We start from the raw sequence: 23547 nt of genomic DNA, 5'->3' as shown, positions 1-23547 counted from the left end.
GTGATACTTTCAATTTTATGCAAGCTTAACTTTCTATTAAATGCTTGATCCTAATAGATGTTTGAGAAGGACCGACTACTATATAGCACAGGGATCTATAGTCAATATCTTGTCATAACCTGTAGTGGAAAAGAATCTGAAAAAGAATGTATATGTTTGTATTACTGAATCACTTTGCTGTACACCTGAAATATTACAGATCAACTGTACTTCAATTTAAAAACTAGATTTTTGAGGGTTAGGAACTTATTTGTCTATAAATACCTACCATAGTATCTGACAAATGCTTACTTAATAAGTATTTACTAGATTTGTGAGTAAATCAAAGAATCACTAAGCAGTTCTAAATCTTAGTATATCATCTTTGGACCAGTGACCACAATCATGACTTGCCACAGCTATCTTAAGATTTCAGAGAAATAATTTGTTTTCTTTTCTTCTCTTACTTCCTTGAATAAGGCCTGTGGACCCATATTTAACTAATTTCTTTACTCATTTGAAAATGATGAAATTAAACTTTAAGGTGCCTTACAAAAAGTGTTCAGTATCCATACAGCCACTTACTTTCATCTTAGAATACTACCAGAATGTGAAATCTTGACTGATGGGGAAAATTTGCTCTAATCCTTTTTTTGTAATGTTTGAAGGCTTTATCAAATAAATTTGTTTTTTAGAGTTAATTCTAATGAAGGTGGAGGTTCAGCAGACTTCTAGACATTTCTGATTTAAATTCCTGTTATCTTTTCCCCATTTTTTAAATTGAAATAGTTGATATACAATATTACATGTTATAGGTGTACAGCATAGTGATTCACAGCTTTTTAAAACTGTGTTCCATGAGTGATTACTGTAAAATGCTGACTATATTCCTTGTTGTACAATATATCCTTGTAGCTTATTTATTTTATACATAATAGTTTGTGCTTCTTAATCCCCTGCCCTTTTCTTGCCATACCCACTTTCCCTCTCCCCACTGATAACCACTAGTTTGTGCTCCATATCTGTAAGTCTGTTTCTTTTTTGTTATATTCACTAGTTTGTCCTATTTTTAGATTATACGTATAAGTGATACCATACAATAGTTGTCTTCCTCTGACTTATTTCACTTAGCATAAATGCTCTCTGTGTCCACCAGTGTTGTTGCAGGTGGCAAAAATTCAGTACTTTTTATGGCTGAGTAGTATCCCATAGTACATATTTACTGCTGCTTCTTTATCCATTCAGCTGTTGGTGGACACTTAGGTTGCTTCTGTATCTTGGCAATTGTAAATAATTCTGCTATGAACATTGAGGTGCAGGTATCCTTTTGAAGTAGTTTTTTTGTTTTCTTCCAATATAAACCAAGGAGTGGAATTGCTGGATCATAAAGCAGTTCTGTTTTTAGTTTTTTGAGAAAGCTCCATATTGTTTTTCACAGTGGTTACACCAATTTATATTCCCACCATCAGTGTAGCGGGGTTCCCTTTTCTCCACATACTTTCCAGCATTTGTTATTTATGTTCTTTTGGATACTAGCCATTCTGACAGGTGTGAAGTGATATCTCACTGTGGTTTTGATTCACATTTCCCTAATGATTAGTAATGTTGAACATTTTTTCATATGCCTGTTGATCATCTGTATGTCCTCTTTGGAAGAAGGTCTGTTCAATTCTTCTGCCTATTTTTTAATCAGGTGGTTTTTTTTTATAAACTATGATTTGTATCAACTTTTTATATATTCTGGATATTAATTCCTTATCAGTTATATATCATTTGCAAATATTTTTTCCTGTTCATTATTTTGTCTTTTTGTTTTGTTGATGGTTTCCTGTGCTGTGCAAAAGGTTTTAGGTTTAATTGCGTTCCTTTTATTTACTTTGCTCTAGGAGATGGATCTAAAACTAGTTGCGATTTATATCAAAGAGTGTTGTCTATGTTTTCCTCTAGGCATTTTATGATTTCCAGTCTTATAGTTGGGGCTTTAGAGTTTATTTTCATATATGGTATTAGAGAATGTTCAGATTTTATTGTTTTCCATGTCGCTGTCCAGTTTTCCCACACCACTTACTGAAGAGACTGTCTTTTCTCCATTTAATGTCTTATCTTCTTTGTCATAGATTAATTGAATATAAGTATGTGAATTTATTTCTGGGTTCTCTACTCTGTTCCATTGATCTATATGTCTGTTTTTGTGTGAGCACCATACTGTTTTGATTACAATAGCTCTGAATTAGATTGGCCCAAAGGTTCATTTGTGTTTTTCCTTAACATCTTACAGAAAAAAACAAACAAACCTTTTGACCAACCCGGTAGTATAACTCTGAAATATGAAAGCATGATTCTTCCAGCTCTGTTCTTCATTCTCAAGATTGTACAAGCTGTTAGGGGTCTTTTATGCCCTGTTATCTTTTAATAGCAATGTTTATATATTATTTTTTATTGTGGGGAAAATATACCTAATATAAAGTTTAACTTTTTAATGTTTTTTAAGCACACAGTTCTTTGGCATTAAGTACATACACATTTTGTATAACCATCACCACTATCCATTTCCAGAATTTTTTTTTAATTTTCCAAAACTGAAACTCTACAATTTCCCATTCTCCCCTCCTCTTAGCCCCTGGGAATTATATTCTATTTTCTATATGAATTTGACTTCCCCAGATACCTCTTATAACTGGAATCATACCGTATTTGTCTTTCTGTAACTGGTTTATTCTAGTTAACAGAATGTCTTCAAAGTTCTCCTGTGTTGAAGCATGTTAAAACTTCCTTCCTTTTTAACACTTGCTGTGTGTGTGTTTGGTGGATGAAAAAAATGTATAAACATTTTGTTTTTTCATTCACCTGTCAGTGGACATTTGGGTTGCTTCCACCCCTGTTAATGATTGACGTGCTTAATAGAAATAAGTTTACTTGATATCTTTGACTTCAGTCATTAGTTTCTGAGTGAATAGCCTCTTATTCCTAAGTTCTTTAAACCTTTTAGATTATATATCCAAGTAAAATTTATTTTCTTTCTTACAGCATATAGCATGTCGACAAAAGTCTTAAAAAAGTAAAGGAAATGTACATTGTTCATGACCTTTTAACAACAGTACTTTTCAGAGTAATTGTTTCCTCTTGAGTTCTCTGTGGTAAATAAATGTGGGTTGTTTAATGTAGCTGCAGAAATCAGTGAATTTTTTTTTAAGTTAAGGAAATAAGAAACTTGATTTGTTGAAAGAAGTTTTTCCTGTGCAGAATAAAGTTTAATAAAGGTCACAAAAATATTCGTAATTATATAAGTGGTATGAAATAGCCATACATTTGAATAAAGTATGAAAGCATTGAAATTTTATTTATCCAAAGGAATGTTTATCTGATGTTTGTTACTTTTAAATAAATTGAATTTCCTTGGAATGTGAGCTATATTTCTCTTCTGTTATAAACCATATTTCAGGGACAGGACGTCCTGGTCCATGTTTTAAGAGGTATATACATTAAATGCCTGATATTCTAATTTTTTAAGATTAGTCTTTGAGGAAATCAATACCTAGTGATAAAAACAAGATGTTTATAAGTATGACTTCAAAAAACATCAAAACCTTGAGTAGAAACATCAGTTTTTCTTGCATGTGATTATAGTTGCAGTAAATGATTGCTAACTAGATGAATAAGGAGAGAAAGTATTGATTCTTTTTGTTGACTTCAGTTGTAATCTTTGTACAGAATTTCTCTTTATTCAAATTCATTTTGCAGATTTTTGAGGTTATCTGTAAAGTACAGAAATATACCTTAAATCATTGATTGACTTTAGAACTGTATTACTCTGATTTATACTGTCCTATGAAATAATTTTCAAACAAATATTGTGTTACCCCGCCTCATTGTTCCCTTTATTCTAAATTACTTTTGAAGTATCTCCAAACCTGGTTTCATCCTCAAAAGTTAATGTATCACCTGTCCTTGAGACTGTCCAGAGCTGTATAACATAAGTTTGGAAAGCATTATAAAAACATTTAGAATGTAGCCTAGCGGCAGTTTCATCAGAGTAAGTGCATAGCCATAGTCCTGTTGCTGCTTCAGTTTCATTTTTTGATATTGAATTTCTTTAATATAAGCAGTCTCTTTCTCTGTACTTCTTTTCTACCTTCTGCCTTTTTCCTATTGCTTTAACTCTTTTAATTTTTTTTTAATTTAGTTTTGAGAAATTTCTGTCTTTTTGTAAGGGGAAAAAAATGTGGGTTTTCTTAAAAAGTGGCTTTAATTGGACATCTTTGCTAAAAGGCATAAATTCAGTATATTTCATAGTAAAATTAGGCATACTGAAGACTTGGTACTCCTAAATCTAGAAAACTTTGAAATATCCAGAAATAGCCTTTTATCTAACAGATGTATGAATACCAGACTTTACTGTGATGATGAGACGAATAAACCTCTTAGGGATTTCCCAGAGGGGAGTCAGACATGTTCAGTTTCTAGCCAACTGAAGAAAGTATAGAGGCATATTGGAGCCCAATATCAAAGGCCTTTGGAGCCCAAAGGAAGAAATTTAAAATTTCTATTTAGAGATGATTTTTGAGCTGAGTTTAAATAATGAACAGAATTTGAATAATAGATAAAAGAAATTAGTGGAAATACATGGTGAAAAGTAAAAGATGTGAGTGACTCATAGTAAAGGGCATAAAAATATCTTAACTACAAGGAACAGGTGACTTAGAAATGGGTGATTGGGCTGTAGGGGCAGAGAAATTATTGGTTTTAGTGTGTTTAACAGAGTGCTTAACACCTAAATATTTGCATGGATGGAGAGGTAGGTAAATGGATGATGAGTGGGTAAATGGAGTGTTTTCTGAACTAGAAGGAACTTTGGAAGTCATCTAGTTCAAACCCCTCTTTTTGTGGATGTGATAAGTGAGGCCTATACTAGCTAAATATTGAAAGCTGGATGTCATTTATCAGTTTTTATAAAGCCATATCTATATAATATATACCTAATATAAGATCAGTAGTGGAGAATTACATTTTTATTTAACTTGTCATGTGCAGTGCAGGAGACTTTTATTGACAAGTGAATTGTTTGTGATTTTTTTAAGAGCATTAAATACATGATTTTAAATAACCGACCATTTTCTTTTTTAGTGCATTTGCACAATATAACTTGGACCAGTTTACCCCAGTAAAAATTGAAGGTTATGAAGATCAGGTATGTACATTTCATATAAACACAAGATCTACTATTCTTTATTGCACTTATAATGGTTAATGTATCCTGCAAAAATTGTAAAGTGGTATGTTTAAAAAAATTTTTTTAAGTGTTTATTTTAACCATAGCCAATTAGGGGCAAAATAATTGAAAATGTAGTTTCTTTTATTGAGACCAATAATGCTATTAGCAAAAAGTCCCTTTTAGAAATACTCAAATATAATTATTTTAAGCTTTTTTAAGATAATTGCTTTAAATATACCTTATTATTTTTTATAGGGAAAAAAATCAATCCTATGTTAATCCAAAATCTAGAATATATATTAGTAAGATTTATGTCATAATTTGGTTACTCTGGAATTCTACAGTTGTTCATGTGAGTAACTTAGCATTTAGTAATTATTAAATCTTTTGTTTCCAAAGTGCAAGTTGGAATTGCTAAGCAAAGAAAAGCCACAAAAAATCACTAGCATTCTTATTTTTCATTTTTTGGTTTAAAGTTACTAATAATTGAACAGTAGTTATATTCATATTATGCTTGCATGAGGCACAATTTATAGAAGGAGCTCGTAGATAAAACACAACAGAAAGTAGTAAAAGTCTCAGTGGCTAATTAAAGCTTGCATTTGGCATTATGTAATATGTGGTCCCCTAGTTACAGGGGAAACAGAGAGACTAAACAGAAGATGACTTATAACTGAAGGGAAAAGGTAAATCTGGATAGGTAGATAGGAAGACAAATAGATTTATGCATGTGTGTAAATACACACATGTATATATAGAGGCTTATAGTGGGTTTCATTTTATAAAGCTGTTAGTTTTTCTTTCCCCGTTGGGAGATTTTGGGTTTGCTTTTTTAACTGTTATAAACAGTACTGTGCTGAACCTCATTATACCTCTGAGCACACGGACCATTGTTATGTTGAGGTAAATCCCTAAAAGATTGGCTAGATCCAGGGAGTGCATATTTTTAAAATGTTGGATAGCTCTCAAATTTGTTTTATGAACCTATCATAATTTTAATACTTAAACCTAATAAATATAAAACAAAAAAGCACACTACACTAATCTCTCATATGACATATGACTGTAGATTTCAGAACTTTTTAAATATTGACAAATAGAACCCAGAAGTATATCAGAAGAATGATATGCCGAGACGAAATGGAATTTATTATGGAAAGTAGGAGTGGTTCCAAGACAATATATGGCTCTATCAATTAGCCAACAAGTCTTCTGATATATCAAAGGACAGTGAAAAGGTGTTTGAAAAATCCAGCAGCTGATCCTCATTACAAAAACCCTGTGTAAAACAGAGGTAGAAGAGAACCTCTTAAATATAATAGGCTGTTTAATAAAAAACAGTAGTATTGACTTCCCTAGCGGCTCAGACGGTAAAGCGTCTGTCTATAATGTGGGAGACCTGGGTTCGATCCCTGGGTCAGGAAGATCCTCTGGAGAAGGAAATGGCAATCCACTCCAGTACTATTGCCTGGAAAATCCCATGGACAGAGGAGCCTGGAAGGCTACAGTCCTTGGGGTCGCAAAGAGTTGGACACGACTGAGCGACTTCACTTAATGTGAAATAGAAAACTATCTAGATATGCCAGCTTGTCACCATCATTATGTATCATAAATGGGAGGGTCGCAGATAAGACAAGAGAATGAGAACTCTTAAAGCTTTTGAAGCAGAGAGAACTCTTAGGTGACATGATTTTTATATTAAGAAGTAGTGAGAAACTCCCATAAATTAACCTCCCAGTCAAAAGAACCTATTAGACTTAAAAGAATTTTGTGAGATGGCTGAATTTAAGGTAAGTATACAAAATGCATTAACTTTCCTCTATTGTGGCAAGTAGGGACTTTACACTAGAAATAATTGGAGGGGGAGAGGTTTCATTTTAAATAGTGTTAATACTGAACATGGGACTTCACTGGTGGCTCAGCAGTAAAGAATCTGCCTACCAATTCAGGAGACCTGGGTTTGTTCCCTGGGTTGGGAAGATCCCCTGGAGAAGGAAATAACCCACTCCAGTATTCTTGACTGGGGAGTCCCATGGATAGAGAGGCCTTGTGGGTTGCAGAGAGTCAGACATGGCTTAGTGACCAAACAACAAATACTAACATAAACCTTAACAGGAAGTGCGTGGGATTGTGAAGAAAGTGATGGATATCTTCTTGAAAAACATAAAATAGTTTCTGAGCAAATAGAAAAGCATAGTGAATTCCATTTTAAAGTAGAAAGTTAAATTATATAAAAACTAAAATATGAATTTAATGCAATTTGATTTGAATCCTGATAGTTTTTTTAATTGGTCAAAATTTTCATAAACTTTATATGAAAACCATGCTTGAGAAAACACTTAGAAAAATGTTTTTTAAGGTGGTGAGAGACAGTTGTATCGCTTGATAGCAGAAAATGCTTTATAGCCAGTGTAAAGTCATAGCAGAGTGATATTGTGCAGACAAGCAGATCAGGAGAGCAGCGTATCAAGTTCAGAATTAAATGAATATTTTTATACATAACAAGGTTATAATTTGGACGGGTATAAAGGGTATTGGTACAACTGATTTCTATCAACTATGTATACAAATGAACATCAAGTGGATTAAAGATTTGTAAAATGACTAGAATTTTCGGAGGAAAGCATCTACATGTGTAGTTTAAGGGCAAGGGAAACCATCTGAAGACTGGAAACCTAGAAACTGTAAAAGAAAAGACGAGCATTTTGCTGCTTATCAATTATTTTAACTGTAGAATAAAACAAATCACTGTAAATAAAGGAAACTTGCAAATTAATAAGAAAAAACCACTCAGATGAAAAATATTAAAAGGTACTTAACTCACAGAAGAAAAATTGGTCCACAAACTTGGAGATATTTGGACTTAGCCAGAGAAATATAATTAAACTAATGAGATATATTTTATGCTCATCAGACTGAAGACAAGAACTCTGTGCTTGTTGATGGTGATAATATGCAGGGAAACATCTCATTTATTGTTCTTAGAAATATAGATTATCACAGCTTTTTTTTCAGAAAGCAATTGAATTATGTGTTAAAAATTAAAAATATAGACTTTACCTACTGTTCTCACTGCTGAGAATCTAAGAGAAATAGAAGCATCCAGTGGAAATAGAAACATTAGCATGTTATATATACAATAATACTACAACATTTTTAATGTGCTTGATCCTCCCCCCCCCAAAAGAAAACAACCTGGAAATAAAGAGATGGTCCAACATAGTGGAATGGCCCAATAAATTACATTGTATCTGTATCAAGGGATAGTATGCAACCATTTAAAAGAATGGTGAACAGTTTTCCAGTTGACTTTGAAGGATTTCTGTAAGGCATTGATGTTGAAAAGAACCACGTGCAGAAAAGTATGTGTGCATTTTCATTCCTTTTTCATAGAACAGTGACCAAATAAAACCCCTCAATGTGTGTATGTGTGTGTATTTATCTGTATCTGTAGAATAACATGACTGGAAAAAACTTAAAACGTTTGCATAATTTATTTCAGAGGGCTGGGGGAGTCCTGGTATAGGTATGGAGTCAAGTATTGGGAGAGTTGCATGGGAAAGAAAGAGTGAAAGTTTTAAAGCATAAAGTATCAAATTTATGCATATATGAAGGAATATATACATAAATGAAGAAATTACTTTTTTTAAATTCAAAAGTCAACTGAAAACAGCTGTCAGTGATTAGCTTACTAAAAACAAGCAGCAGGCACTCAACAGTAGGTGAAATTGTGGCCCCAGGAGTAATGTAGGACATACTGAAGAGGATTCTAACTGGATTAAAATCATTCCTTGGTAGCCTCATTAAAGGTTATTACCAGTTCCTTAGTTTTGAGGAACTGGAGACTGATCATAAAAATAGTAACCTGTTCATAGGTCTCCAAAACCAAACCAAACCTGACTCCAGCAGGATATTAGAAGATGAATTTTTTCCCCCAGCTGGGTAGCTGGATGTTATACTGGGAGAAAATGAGATCCACTGATGTAAACTGAATAAGACCACCCTCACTATCTTTATAGTCTAATAATTTGAAGTATTTTAGTTATGCCATATGGTTAGATCAATTGATTGGAGTAGAATTATAGTTTTAAAGAAAAAGCTTAAGGAATGTATATTAGTATGACAGTATTTAAGTACTATTTAAAAAGATTTTTTTTTTTTTCCTAAATTCTTTGCATCATCGAAGGTACTGATAACAGAACATGGTGACTTGGGAAATGGAAAGTTTTTGGATCCAAAAAACAGAATCTCTTTCAAATTTGATCACTTAAGAAAGGAAGCAACTGATCCAAGACCATATGAAGCAGAAAATGCAATTGAATCATGGAGAACTTCAGTAGAAACTGCTCTACGAGCTTATGTAAAAGAACATTATCCGAATGGAGTCTGCACTGTGAGTCATCCAGTGTGCACTTTTATCTTTTGTCCTTTGTAAATATGACAAGTGTTTTTGTAATATCTTGAAATTTATAGTAACTTACAGAATAGACATTTAGTAACAATATTTTTTTAAGTAAATACTTCTGAGAATGTTTACTAGTTTTTTCAAGAAACTTTAAATAGTAAATCTATTGTAATCATTAAAAATGGAAAAATGGTTGTACCTTGAATTAAATCCAAGTAGTAATTCTCATATATTGGTTAGAGGAACATGATATGATGAGATTCTTTAATCTCATGTTCATGACTCATCTCCATCAGTTTACAGCAAACTTCTTTTCATTAAATTACAAGATCTTAAACAAAATTATTGGAAGTGAAATCTTCTCCTCGTGTGTTTTATAACCAAATTTCTTATATTTTTAATGTGGTTTTTTTTCATAGATTTAACCTACTTTTTATTTTCAGGATAAAATATGATAGAAAGTAGGAGTACTTTTTTTTCTTTCATAAAATTGTACCTGGTATGCTTTTTAGTCCCCTACATTTGTGCTTCTGTGATCTTCTCCATAACCAATGATCTTCTGAAACGCAAATCAAATTATGAAAATCTCCTCCTTAAAATTCTTCAAAGATTTTGCATTGCACTTCAGAAAGAGTCCAGACTTCTGGACATGGCTTTCAAGGCTCTGTGAACCTGGCCTCTGCCTATCAATCTAAGAAGACTGTACATCTTGGTTTATACCTTCTGTCCCAACTTTGTTATTATAACAATAGCCACCCCATTTCACTCTTAGAAGATGCCTGGTTAGAACAGAAATTCATATGGTTCCCTTAAGTATCTAACTCTCAGTAATTGAAAAGTATAGCACCATGACCTGAAGTACCATATAGGTTCTTTCAGTTATAAGCGTGTTGACTAGGATTCTTTTGGAAGAATAACTCGAGGATAAGGTGGTATGGTTGAGTTAGAGTCCTCACTTATCCCCAGAGGATTGAAAGATACAAATTATCCATTACTTTTAAAACAGTTGGCAAGAGATGAAATATTAAAACATCAACCCATTACAGGCATTCTCTTAGTGAACTTTCTCAGTTATAAGTAAATTAATTTTCTCACTTCAGTCTCAGTACTTTTTTATTTTAAATGTCTAGAGAAATGACAACCCCGAGATTGTGAAATATTTTTGAACATATGAGAGTACAGTTAGTTTTTTCCCAATAAGTTGTACTTCATCAATTATGAGCTATTTTATGATTCGCTAAGAATCTGTGATTCAGTGTATAAGTACTTGTTTTCCTAGCTGCTATATTGGAGTGATGACCTACTTTGTATTCTTTCATATGTTCTTGGCACAGTTCTATACAGTTTTCAGTATTTTATAGATGTTTAAAGTTGGACATTCTGTGGCCCTAAATTCACTCTTGTGTTTATTTTCTTTACCAATAAGGTATATGGTAAAAAAATAGATGGACAGCAAACCATTATTGCATGCATAGAAAGCCATCAGTTTCAAGCAAAAAACTTTTGGTAAGTTAAATTTTGTTTTGGGGAATTATGACATTGCTTATATTCTTTGTAGTTCTTGCTTTATTGATTAGGCCTATACCTTGTTTTTGTATGATTGACCAAGAACAGTACAGTATAAAACTTCAGCCTTTTGATATGAGAGAAATACCTGCTCTCTAATCCACCCAGTCATTTAAAGGTAGCGGTAAATCTGTTGACACTCAGTGAAAAAAAGGTGGGAGAGGGAGGAGTATTTTTTAGAGTAGCAAGCAGCATTCTAAGGGAACATGTGTGCCTAAGAGCAACCAGTTGGCAGGCCCATATGTTCATTCTGAGAAGGGGTTGTTCCTGAATGAGACCTAACATGGGGGAGGAAGACAGAGATACTTAATAAAGTGAAGGATGATCATTTTTGTGTGTGAACTTTAATGACTCTGAAGTAGATTTTTCATATGGATTGCTTTATGTCTGGTTAGCCAATATGAGGAAATAATGACATGTTTTGTACAGTGAGGCAAATTACAATCATACCTTATAATTTTTGTACAGATCATTTGATTATGCCTTGTACAAGTCCAGCTATCCAAAATACTGGTTTTCCCTACTCATCTTGAAAGTGGAAATGAAGTTACTCAGTCATGTCCGATTGAGTGACTCCATGGACTGTAGCCTACCAGGCACCTCCATCCATGGAATTTCCCAGGCAAGAATACTGGAGTGGGTTGCCATTTCCTGCTTCAGAAGATCTTCCCGACCCAGGGATCAAACCCTGATCTCCTGCATTATGGGCAGACACTTTACCGTCTGAGCCACCAGGAAGTCCTATTCATATTAGACCTTTATTAATCAAGTTGTTGGGCCTTTTTATTCTAGACAATCCTGTTTCTTAGATCTCTCCTATTATAAAATTCTGTGGCCCTCCAAGACTTTGTAAGTTCGAAATTGAATGAAATCTTTACTTTTATCCCCATTTTTTGATACTACATGCTAAGCCCTCAGAGTAAGTATGCTTATAGTATTTACCTGAAGTATTTTAGTCTTTGACTTGTTAGCCAAGTTGGTTGGTGGTGTGTTTAAGGTCCAATAGCATGTATCAGTAACCCCTGTGGATCAGTTTTATCTGTGGTCCAAGGTTGCTCTACTGCTTAACCATCACAGAAATAAATGTAAGGTTACAGGAACATTTGGAGGAAAACAGATCCGTTATCACTGAAGGAAAATCAATTCAATTTGTAGATATATGCCTTCTTGACAAGCTGAAGTTTCCTAAAAGTTCTGTTGTATTAACTTACTTGTATGGCCTTAATATAAATGTATTTTGTCCATTTTAGGCCTAAAAACTTGTCGCATTGATTTACTGGTATCTTAAGAAATAAATCTTCACAAAATCACTATTAATTTATGCTCTTTGTGCCAGGATACTTACAATGAAAGCAGTCTTGTTGAGATTTGGACTCATTACTCAGTTTTAGTTTAAAATATATTGAGAGATGTTATAGTAAAGTTACTAGTTTATAGTAAACTTGCTAGTTTTCAGAAATACAGTTTGTGTCAACATATATAAAATTAAAACGATGTTCTTGAATTTTCTAGTCTTTTTCACTTCACATATCTATCTAAATTTTTTTCTAAACCACTGTGAACATTATATTATTGAAGCTAAAATAAAATCACTTCCACTTTTTGGAAAAGATAAGTTTATATTACATTCTAAAGTACTAGACATCACATATCGCAATATCCTCACTAAAATCTAAATATTTTGGTACAATGAAATTACTTCAGTCCACCTCAGATACAGATAGAATAAAAATCAGAAGATTCTAGTCATGGACATTTCTTAGATTTCGCTAGAGATATTCTTTTCTTGGTCTCTACTGTTTTGCTAACATCCAGCAGTATTGGGGGCTTAATAAATGGTTGTTGAATAAATTCACATTTGTAATTAAAGCATTAATAGAAGAGAAGGGAAGAATATAAGCAAAGGCTAAGAAATCTTGGCTGTTTACTCCATTGATGAAAGGGCACTGTCTACACAGTGCAATATACTGTTCAGTTCAGTTCAGTTCAGTCACCCAGTCATGTCCGACTCTTTGCGACCCCGTGAATCGCAGCTCTCCAGGCCTCCCTGTCCATCACCATCTCCCGGAGTTCACTCAGACTCACGTCCATCGAGTCGGTGATGCCATCCAGCCATCTCATCCTCTGTCGTCCCCTTCTTCTCCTGCCCCCAATCCCTCCCAGCATCAGAGTCTTTTCCAATGAGTCAACTCTTCACATGAGGTGGCCAAAGTACTGGAGTTTCAGCTTTAGCATCATTCCTTCCAAAGAACACCCAGGACTGATATCCTTTAGAATGGACTGGTGGATCTCCTTGCAGTCCAAGGGACTCTCAAGAGTCTTCTCCAATACCACAGTTCAAAAGCATCAGTTCTTCAGTGCTCAGCTTTCTTCACAGTCAGATTCTCACATCCCTACATGACCACTGGAAAAACCATAGCCTTGACTAGACAGACCTTTGTTGGCAAAGTAATGTCTCTGCGTTTCAATATGCTATCTAGGTTGGTCATAACTTCTCTTCCAAGGAGTAAGCGTCTTTTAATTTCATGGCTGTAATCACCATCTGCAGTGATTTTGGAGCCCAAAAAGATAAAGTCTGACACTGTTTCCACTGTTTCCCCATCTATTTCCCATGAAGTGATGGGACCGGATGCCATGATCTTAGTTTTCTGAATGTTGAACTTTAAGCCAACTTTTTCACTCTCCTCTTTCACTTTCATCAAGAGGCTTTTTAGTTCCTCTTCACTCTCTGCCATAAGAGTGGTGTCATCTGCATATCTGGGGTTATTGATATTTCTTCCGGCACTCTTGATTCCAGCTTGTGTTTCCTCCAGCCCAGCATTTCTCATGATGTACTCTGCATATAAATTAAATAAGCAGGGTGACAATATACCGCCTTGACATACTCCTTTTCCTATTTGGAACCAGTCTGTTGCTCCATGTCCAGTTCTAACTGTTGCTTCCTGACCTGCATATAGGTTTCTCAAGAGACAGGTCAGATGGTCTGGTATTCCCATCTCTTTCAGAATTTTCCACAGTTTATTGTGATCCACACAGCCAAAGGCTTTGGCATAGTCAATAAAGCAGAAGTAAATGTTTTTCTGGAACTCTCTTGCTTTTTCCATGATCCAGCGGATGTTGGCAGTTTGATCTCTGGTTCCTCTGCCTTTTCTAAAACCAGCGTGAACATCTGGAAGTTCACGGTTCACATACTGCTGAAGCCTGGCTTGGAGAATTTTGAGCATTACTTTACTAGCATGTGAGATGAGTGCAATTGTGTGGTAGTTTGAGCGTTCTTTGGCATTGCCTTTCTTTGGGATTGGAATGAAAACTGACCTTTTCCAGTCCTGTGGCCACTGCTGAGTTTCCCAAATGTGTTGGCATATTGAGTGCAGCACTTTCACAGCATCATCTTTCAGGATTTGAAATAACTCAACTGGAACTCCATCACCTCCACTAGCTTTGTTGGTAGTGATGCTTTCTAAGGCCCACTTGACTTCACATTCCAGGATGTCTGGCTCTAGGTGAGTGATCACACCATTGTGATTATCTTGGTCGTGAAGATCTTAATGGCTTTGGAAGGATCTTTTGAAACAGCTCTCAAAGTGGTACCATTGCTTGATTTGGAATTTTTTTTTCTTCCTTTTCATAATCAGTGGTGATATGTGCATATTGCCATTATAAATCAGAATTGTGTATGCTTAGACCTCACTAGTTGTTGATACAAATACCTAGATAAAAGGAATAACCTCTTTTGGAATCGTGAAATAAAAATGAATAGATCTAAATTCTTTTTCCAAAATGACTGAATTGAGTCACTCAAAATCAGAACATGGTATAAAGTTCTTTTATTTTGTAGAACATATGCTTTGTTCTAATTATAGTACTTCTCAAATAAGTGTTGATTTTAGGTTTGAGAGTACTATCATACTGTAGGTTTTTGTGATTGGTCAGATTGCAAGACTACTGAAGGGAACCCAGAAATAATTCTGTAGCAAAGCCAGTATAGTGAACCATTAGCTCTGTGAGTATTTACATATTGTTTAAAAAAAGAACTGTTAAGTTTACATATGGATACATCTTTAGTATGCAAAGAGAAAATAGAAGTTGAAAGCAAAGAAGTTGCTACGAAAAAGCTGTCAGGAAAAAATAAAACCCGTTATCTGAGAGACAAAAATAAATAACATGCTTGTTGCTTGTTTGTAATGTCGCAGTTTCCTACCATTAATCTGTACCAATTTTTATACCAAAAATCATTTTGAAATCTAGGAGGAGGATGTTGTACCTGTTATTTGGAAACTAAATCTAAAATAGGAAAGAAAAAAAATCTGATGCTTATAACCCTTCTCTTTCCACATATCAAAATCTCCCTAAGAATGTTGAACTGCCATCCATTCTTTTAAAACTATGGTACTTAGTATCATTCAGTGGATGGTAAACTTGTGAAAGCCCTTGATAATCTGAATATTTATTCAGTTTTTTCTTAATTAAGGCATAATTGAGAAAACTGATGTAGTTTTGAACTGTATTTTAAGCCTTAAATTCTGAAATTGCATCCATTATGTAGATCCTTATCAGTCAGGTGAAGATTAAATTAAATGTAGCTTATAACTAAACTTAACCTCTTGATTCTTTTGAATATTTCAGTGATTAAAAAAACGAATATACATCATCCATCCCCCACACTCTGTCATTATGTAGCGTAAATTTAAGTCTGGAATTTAAATAATTTAAAATTTATTCAAATTATTTTCCCTACCTTATTTACAGCTGCTGTTTTTATTTTTAAGGAATGGTCGTTGGAGGTCAGAGTGGAAGTTTACAATCACTTCTTCAACCACTCAAGTGGTTGGCATCTTGAAAATTCAGGTATGAAATAAATTAGTTTGCTGATGTCTGATGATTCTGAGCAGAGAAGCAACTAATGCATATGTTTATATTTTCATAGTACTCAGTAGCTATTTCTTTCCCAGATCTTTGTTCAGAGGTAATGGGGAAAAAAAGTAGTGCTGATTTTATCTTTTAAATAACCTTGCAGTTCATTCCCTAGTCATCAGAACTCTACAGGGGTGGTTGGCAGACTCTGAAAACATAGCTAAAACTAGATGCTGCCATTTGGTCTGCTCTTCATACAATTTGGTCATCCAAGCATCTTCTGAGTTGAGTTGTTCTGTTCTTTAAAATTGGGGTGGAGTTGAATGAAGTATAATATTAATATATGTGTGTGTGTAGATGTATAAGTATGTATATTAATACATGTACCTGTGACATATATCTCAAGTATCTTCTGTACTCATATTTCACTTATGTGAAACCCACTAGAACTGACTCAATGTAAGCTCAAATGTGTATGTAGAAGAAATCTAATAACTAAGAGTATTTGAATATAAATATTATTAAATAAGTTACGGAGAAATACTGACTGGTCTTTTCTTGGTTCACTTATTTATACAGTAACATTTATTATATCATGAAACTATCATGAAAGGTATTATGCTAAGAGCCATAAAGGAATAAAGTTGGATGAAACACACTGCTGTATCATTTGACTCCAGAATATATTATTTCTAGTCTTATGTCCTATTACGTTTATGTCTTGATGTAACTGTCCCTTAAGGGCTAGAGAATAGAAGTTATGAACATGGATTCTGAAACCAGATTGCCTGAGTTTGAATCCCCAGCTCTGTCAGTTGAGTAACATCAGGAAGTCATTTAAACTTTTATTTCCTCATCAGCTAAGAAAAAAAAAAGGAAGAAAAATAGCAATAATGGAATAGCTCATACAGTTTGAAAATGAGTTAATATGGGCAAAGTGGTTAGAACAGAGCCAGACATAAAGTGTTAATGAATGTTACCTGTTATTGTTGACATTATTCTTTCCTTCAGTCAGACCTCAGTAGCTCTCACCTGCATAATTTCTGAGATGGTGCTCCTGTTGGGCTAAAGCTTGTTAAGAATAAGGATTGTCTGGTGCTATCTTCAACACTTAACATGATGCCTAGCATATAATGTTTACATTGTTTTGTTGATTTGCTGGAGCCTTTGTCATCGCCTAATCCATTTTAGGGCTTCCCTGGTGGCTCAGATGGTAAAGAATGTGCCTGCAATGCAAGAGACCTGGGTTTAGTCCCTGGATTGAAAAGATCGCTTGGAGAAGGGAATGGCAACCCACTCCAATAGTCTTGCCTGGAGAATGCCGTGGACAGAGGAGCTTGGCAGGCTGCAGTCCATGGGGTCGCAGAGTCAGACACGACTGAGCAATTAATGCACACAGTCTGTTTTTTTACACTGCCATCAGAAAGGTGATTTTTTTTAAAATTTAAATCTGGATATGTTACTTGTCACTGGAAACCATTTTATTGGTACATTCCCCTATTAGATATTCCAGACAATACTGCATAGCATACAAGGCCTGCTGTTGTCTTGTCCCCTAACTGTGTATTCTATCAGCCACTCCTCTTCCTCTTCAAACTCACACATGCCGGTCCTAGGTACCTGTAGGCCTTTCTAAAGTATACTCTTCTCTAAGCTTAGTTGCTTCATCTCCCTAGTCCGTTATACTCAAACTAAACCCAAGAACAATGTCACCTCTTTTCCGAAGTCCTTTTAAGTTTCAGAGAGAGTGGAGTATTGCTAGTGTATTTTGTATGTACCTGTTACTGTGTTGTGTTGAAATATGAGGTCAGGGATTGTCCTTTAAAAAGCTTTGTTTCTGTAACCTCCTGTAATAGCAGTCGTCTATATTAATGTTTATTGAGTAAATTCATGTCTTTGGATTTGAGGAGTTAAATGCTGCTGCTGCTGCTAAGTCGCTTCAGTCGTGTCCAACTCTGTGCGACCCCATAGATGGCAGCCCACCAGGCTTCCCCGTCCTGGGATTCTCCAGGCAAGAACACTGGAGTGGGTTGCCATCGCCTTCTCCAGTGCATGAAAGTGAAAGTGAAGTCGCTCAGTCATGTCTGACTCTTAGCAACCCTGTGGACTGCAGCCTACCAGGCTCCTCTGTCCATGGGATTTTCCAGGCAAGAGTACTGGAGTGGGATGCCATTGCCTTAGTGGAAATATACAGATGACTGGTGTTGGGAGAGAACATTGTGAGTTCAATTTTGGAAATCTTGTGTTTAGATACTGGTAGAGGATCTGTGAGGTAAAATGTCCCACAATCCAGTCAGTGGAGGGCTTGCCTGAGTAACTGCAGGAATTGCTGCCTAGTTCCTCACTAGCTTGAAGGCAGTAAGATGCTCACTGAAGTTTAAAAGGTCACGAGCTCAGAAGAGAAGCCTGGGTTAGAGCCGAAATCGGTAGTCATCTGCATTGGTGTGATTGTTGAACCCGTGAGGATCTTGATAACTCCTGAAGTGTGGTCTCTGTAATTTCTTTTTCTAATAGGTTCATTATTATGAAGATGGTAATGTTCAACTAGTGAGTCATAAAGATATACAAGATTCCCTAACTGTGTCTGTAAGTAATTAATTCCCGAATAAAAGTTAAACAACCTAATACTTCTATCAAACCAGAAGTTTTGGAATTAACATTTAAAGTAATATTTCTGCTTCAGATTTAAGTGTTTTCAGATAGAGGAAAGATGGTAAGTACTTGGAAATTGGTACCTAACTTTTTTTTAAGCAGCTTTGTTTAAAGAGATATATTTCATCATTTGGTTCACCCATTTAAAGTATAAAATTTATTTATTTGTAGTATATTAACAGGATTATACAACAGTCACCACAATCTTTTTTACAACATTTTCATCCTCCAAAAACCCAGTGTACCTATTAGCAGTCATTCCTATTCCCTCCTACCAGCCCTTCCCCCAGGTCCCTCTCAACTCTAATCCACAATGAATCTACTTTCTAACTCTATGGATTTTCCTATTCTGGACATTTTATATAAATGGAATCCTACAATATGTGTTTTTTTGTGATAGGTTTTTTTTCCTAGCACGATATTTTCAAGGTTCACCCTGTGAGAGAGGTGTCAGTATTTCTGTCCTTTTTATTGCCAAATAATAACCCATATGCCATTATGTATTTATCAGCTGATAGACATGTGTCTTCTTTTTCACTTTTTGTGCTGTGGACCTTCATGTACCATTTATTGTGTAGAAATTGTTTTAATTTCTCTTCAGTATATACAGGGTGGTGGCTTTAGGTTGGTCAAGCCTTTTGAGAAACTGCCAGACTGCTTCCAAAGTGGCTGAACTATTTTACTTTCTATCAATTGTAGTTTCTCCACATCCTCACCAAAACTTGTCTACCTGTTTTGTTATAGCTATCCTAGTTAGTATTGATCGTACCTTATTGTGATTTTTATTTATATTTTCCTGATGGATAATGATATTGGGCCTAAGTGTGCATTTATTGGTCATTTGAATAGCTTCTTTGGAAAAATGGCTTTTCAGATCTTTTGTCTATTTTTTGATTAGTTATTTGTATTTTTTTTTTGTTGTAATTGTTGCTTATGTATCCTGATACAAGTCATGTGTCAGATACATGATTTACAGATACAAATTCTGTCTGTCTTTTGACTTTCTTGGTAGTATCATTTGCAAAACAGAAGTAACTGGTTTTGATGTGGTTCAGTTTGTTTTTCTTTTATAACTTGTGATTTTGGAATATTAATAGAAACCATCACCTAACCCAGGATCATGAAGATTTATTCCAGTGTTTTCTTCTAAGAGTTTTGTGATTTTAGCTCTTAAACTAAGGTCTGTGATCCTGTACTTTAACTTTTAAGCCCTGTTGTATTTTTTTTCCCCTCTATTTGGATTATGATTTAATGAAGTTTTTTAAAGTTCAGCTTTCAAATTCTAGAAATTTTTAACTTTTTTTTTCTTGCAAAGTTCTTTCACACATTCTTTTCATTGCAGATACAACTATGTCTTTGTGGAATTTTTTTCTCCCAAGGGTATTACTAGTACATTAATAATAACATTTCTGATAAACATTTGTGTTGTATACCTAGAACCATTAGTATATTATAAACATCAACTACTAATACTCAAAAATTTACAAATTTTTTTGTTTAATTCTAAGAAAGCATTTAATATTAAGAAACATGTGAGACTGTATTAGGCCAGATTCTACCTGAAAAGAAATGAAAACTGTGGGATTTGGGGGTTTTCTTTCTTTTTTCTTTGTTTTTGTTTTTGTTTCTTTCAGTTTTTCATTAGCACTAAGGTGATTTCTGATTTCTTGCTAAATAGTATTCTTGCAAGATTTGCCAGGAAAAATAATTACTGATGTCTGATTTTCTATAAGGCAGTCTCAATATAGTTCTGTGTCATGAGTATACATGTAAAGTTACTTTTGTAGCAGGGTACTTGGTACTGTCTTGAGTAATTTGACATTGAGTAACAATTCTTCCTAAGAGAGATTTGCCTGCAAAATTATAGACTGGAGTTGTGCAAGATCTGGTTGTAGTCATTAAACTTGACTAGTATGCCAGTTTGTGCTGCTTATTTTAGGAATTACCTTTTCACTTCATCTTAGAGAATTTTTGTTTCTTGTTTTATTATTTTTGGATAGAAAAAAAATGTGCCCATTGTATAAATATAAATATATATAAAGAAGATATTAGATAATTTTGTTAACATTTATTTATTTAAAAAGTGTCATCATTAGCATTTACTATTAGGAAAAATGCAAGGACACATTATATTGAAATGTTTACAAAATTTTCCAGAAAATATTTAAACGCTAAAAATTCACCTTAAACTTTAAAATATGCTCTTTTCTAATTGGCAGTATTTTTTAAATGTATCATTTTGGTGGTGAATATTGTTCAGTAAGTATTTGGCATATAGTCATTAATTAGAAATCTGTGACTGACTTATCTGTAATGATTATTGATATGTTTTAAGTATTATAATTGAATTTTTCACCAGCACATATTACTAAGATTTCACTTTCTTTAACCAGGGAACACTAAACACACTCATTCTATAGACTGAAAACATTTTTGCCTAGTTCCCCTGGAATTTAGAATAGTTGATCTTGCCGTATTTTCCCTTTGTCATAATTTCCACCTGTGTTATTTAAATTGTAACAAATCATTAACTGGACATCTATCGACATACCTATTTAAAAGTAATAGTGATGTAGTTTTAAGTTACTATTTTATTTTCTTTCGATTTTGTTTTTCATTCAGAATGAGGTGCAAACAGCAAAAGAATTTATAAAGATTGTAGAGGCTGCAGAAAATGAATACCAGGTATGAGTTTCAAAAATATTATATAATCTATGTTTGCTTATAAATATTGGCACTGAAATTTTAATTTCAGTCATAAGCTTGAACTTTTTCATCATTTCACCATAAGAAGATAGTCTTTTTTCACTTTAATTCAAGGGCGGACTTGTGAAAATGTAGTAAAGACTTAGTTTTAGCCAACTGTAATTTCTGAGTACTGGTCAAAGTAGACCAAGATTTTATATGGCTATTTTGTTTCTGACTAGAAATTCTAATATAGGAGGTGTTTCCCAGAACAGTTAGATTATATGTGATCTGCTTAGATCATAGTTCATTTTATACTCTGCTTTTTACAATATATTCTTTATCAGCTTCTAAACTGCATTCTTGGATTTAAGCCCTTATGTATCGGACATGTTTTCCACTCCTCACAAATAGTAATTTGTGAAATTGTTCTGAGAGAAATCATAAAATAGATCCAAAGCAAGAACACACAGAAAATAAATCTAATTTATAATTTCATTTTATTAAATTTAGTTATTCAAAATGATTATAAGCTTTTTCTTTTAGCTGCTTTTAAATAGCTTTTAAAACCATTTTGGGATTTTTGCTTGTTTTTCCTAGACTGCCATCAGTGAGAATTACCAGACGATGTCCGACACGACTTTCAAAGCCTTACGCCGGCAGCTGCCAGTTACACGCACCAAGATTGACTGGAACAAGATCCTTAGTTACAGGATTGGAAAAGAGATGCAGAGCGCATAAGATGAGCGCTGCATGCCCGGGCCACTCCAGCGTCTTTGCGTTAAAGAAATCGTCGCGAGAGCATTCAGAACTGTCGAGCTACCCAGTCAGAGGGCTGTTGCCATTTAAGATCACTGTAATTAATTAGTTTGGTTAGAGCACAAAGCTTAGCTAATCAACCATTTTTTTTTAAATTTCTTTTATTCAGAGAAGATTGAAAATCAGTTTAGTTTAAATGTCTTTTACTTTCTGTTGTCTTTCTTTCTTACGATGAAGACATGATTCCTCTAGTTTAATGTCTAAAGTTTTTGAACTGTTTCAAAAATGTTTTACTTACCGTAACCCTAAAGTTGTTGTCTTTTGGTCTATGAAGTGGGTAACTGTTGGGGTCAATAATGGACATTCTAGTTTAAGGTGGTTGATGGATTTAGCCATATATGCTGCTAAAGAAATTGTCTACCTTCCCCCCCTCACCTCTTTCATTTATGTAAGATTGAGATTAGAGGGAAAGCATTTTCTATATCAATTATGTTTAAACCTTTCAAGAAGGTTATTTAGCTAGCTTAGTGTTTAACTGAACTTTTTTTAAACAAGGCCAAGGTCTAATGCTGTTTTGAGATTCTGAATTAAATGAAAATTCTTATTTCAGAAATGCATTTAAATGCTTTTTTTTTCTTGTGACAGTTATGCAAATTAGCTTGGATTCCATATGTCCCTGAGTTATTTTTATCATAAAGCCACAAATGTATTATAAGGCAAATTGTAATATATATAATCCTAAACTCATGACCACGTCTCAGTTTATTTTTTTCTTGGAGTGAAAAGTACTGAAATTCAATGTGACGTTAAAATGAAAATTTTCCTATTTATTTGAGTATAAAAATCACTTACCAGTGAATCATATACTATTTTAAAATACTTTCTTTGGATGTTTGTGATTCTTTACTGGTTGTGAATTAGAGAAGCTGGGAACATATGGTGTACAGTGAAGTCTGAATTTTCCCATCCTCCTGTGCATCATAAGCATGTTTGTAATATTTTAAAAAATACATTTACTGATGCTACAGGAATTTCAAGCCTGTGGTAAATGTTAGTATTTACTGTAGGGAGGGTGGATTTGTGGTTTCATTGAATTCAGTTATTGCTTATTATACTCCAGTGGAATCCTTTCCTCACGTACTCCTGCGGATGTCTGGGCCTGGAAATGTTTTTTTAAAAACACTTTTATTATGTACAATAAAATATTTCATTAGCTTGAATTGTATAGATTTTGAAAATTCTCTCAATGAAAGCATGTTGTTTAATTTGTTTTAAAAAAATCACAATTGGGCTTTGAAAGCATTGAGAATATAAACATACATAAAATTATGACACTTTTGGTTAGATCATTTTTTCTAGCTTTAAAATACAAGTTTTCTCATATTGAGGTTCCAGAAGAAAGTGAATTAATAGTGTTAATTATCTATTCGCTTTT

At 34.0% G+C, this 23547-nt stretch overlaps 1 protein-coding gene across 1 annotated transcript in view; it reads left to right on the top strand.

Moving 5' to 3' along the window:
• Positions 1-23332, top strand: part of CAPZA2 (capping actin protein of muscle Z-line subunit alpha 2) — a 57321-nt gene extending 33989 nt beyond the window's left edge. Inside the window, exons 4-10 of the mRNA XM_052638379.1 lie at positions 5104-5167; positions 9378-9584; positions 11023-11102; positions 15932-16010; positions 18531-18602; positions 21291-21353; positions 21954-23332. Coding sequence (XP_052494339.1) covers positions 5104-5167; positions 9378-9584; positions 11023-11102; positions 15932-16010; positions 18531-18602; positions 21291-21353; positions 21954-22094 — 706 coding nt within the window. The 3' untranslated portion in view covers positions 22095-23332. The remainder of the gene's footprint in view (positions 1-5103; positions 5168-9377; positions 9585-11022; positions 11103-15931; positions 16011-18530; positions 18603-21290; positions 21354-21953) is intronic.
• Positions 23333-23547: the final 215 nt, after the last annotated feature.

Source organism: Budorcas taxicolor, chromosome 4 (genome assembly GCF_023091745.1).
Source record: "Budorcas taxicolor isolate Tak-1 chromosome 4, Takin1.1, whole genome shotgun sequence".
Taxonomy (NCBI): Eukaryota; Metazoa; Chordata; class Mammalia; order Artiodactyla; family Bovidae; genus Budorcas; species Budorcas taxicolor.
The sequence above is the reverse complement of the archived record's forward strand: the minus strand, read 5'-3'. Positions and strand labels throughout refer to the sequence as shown.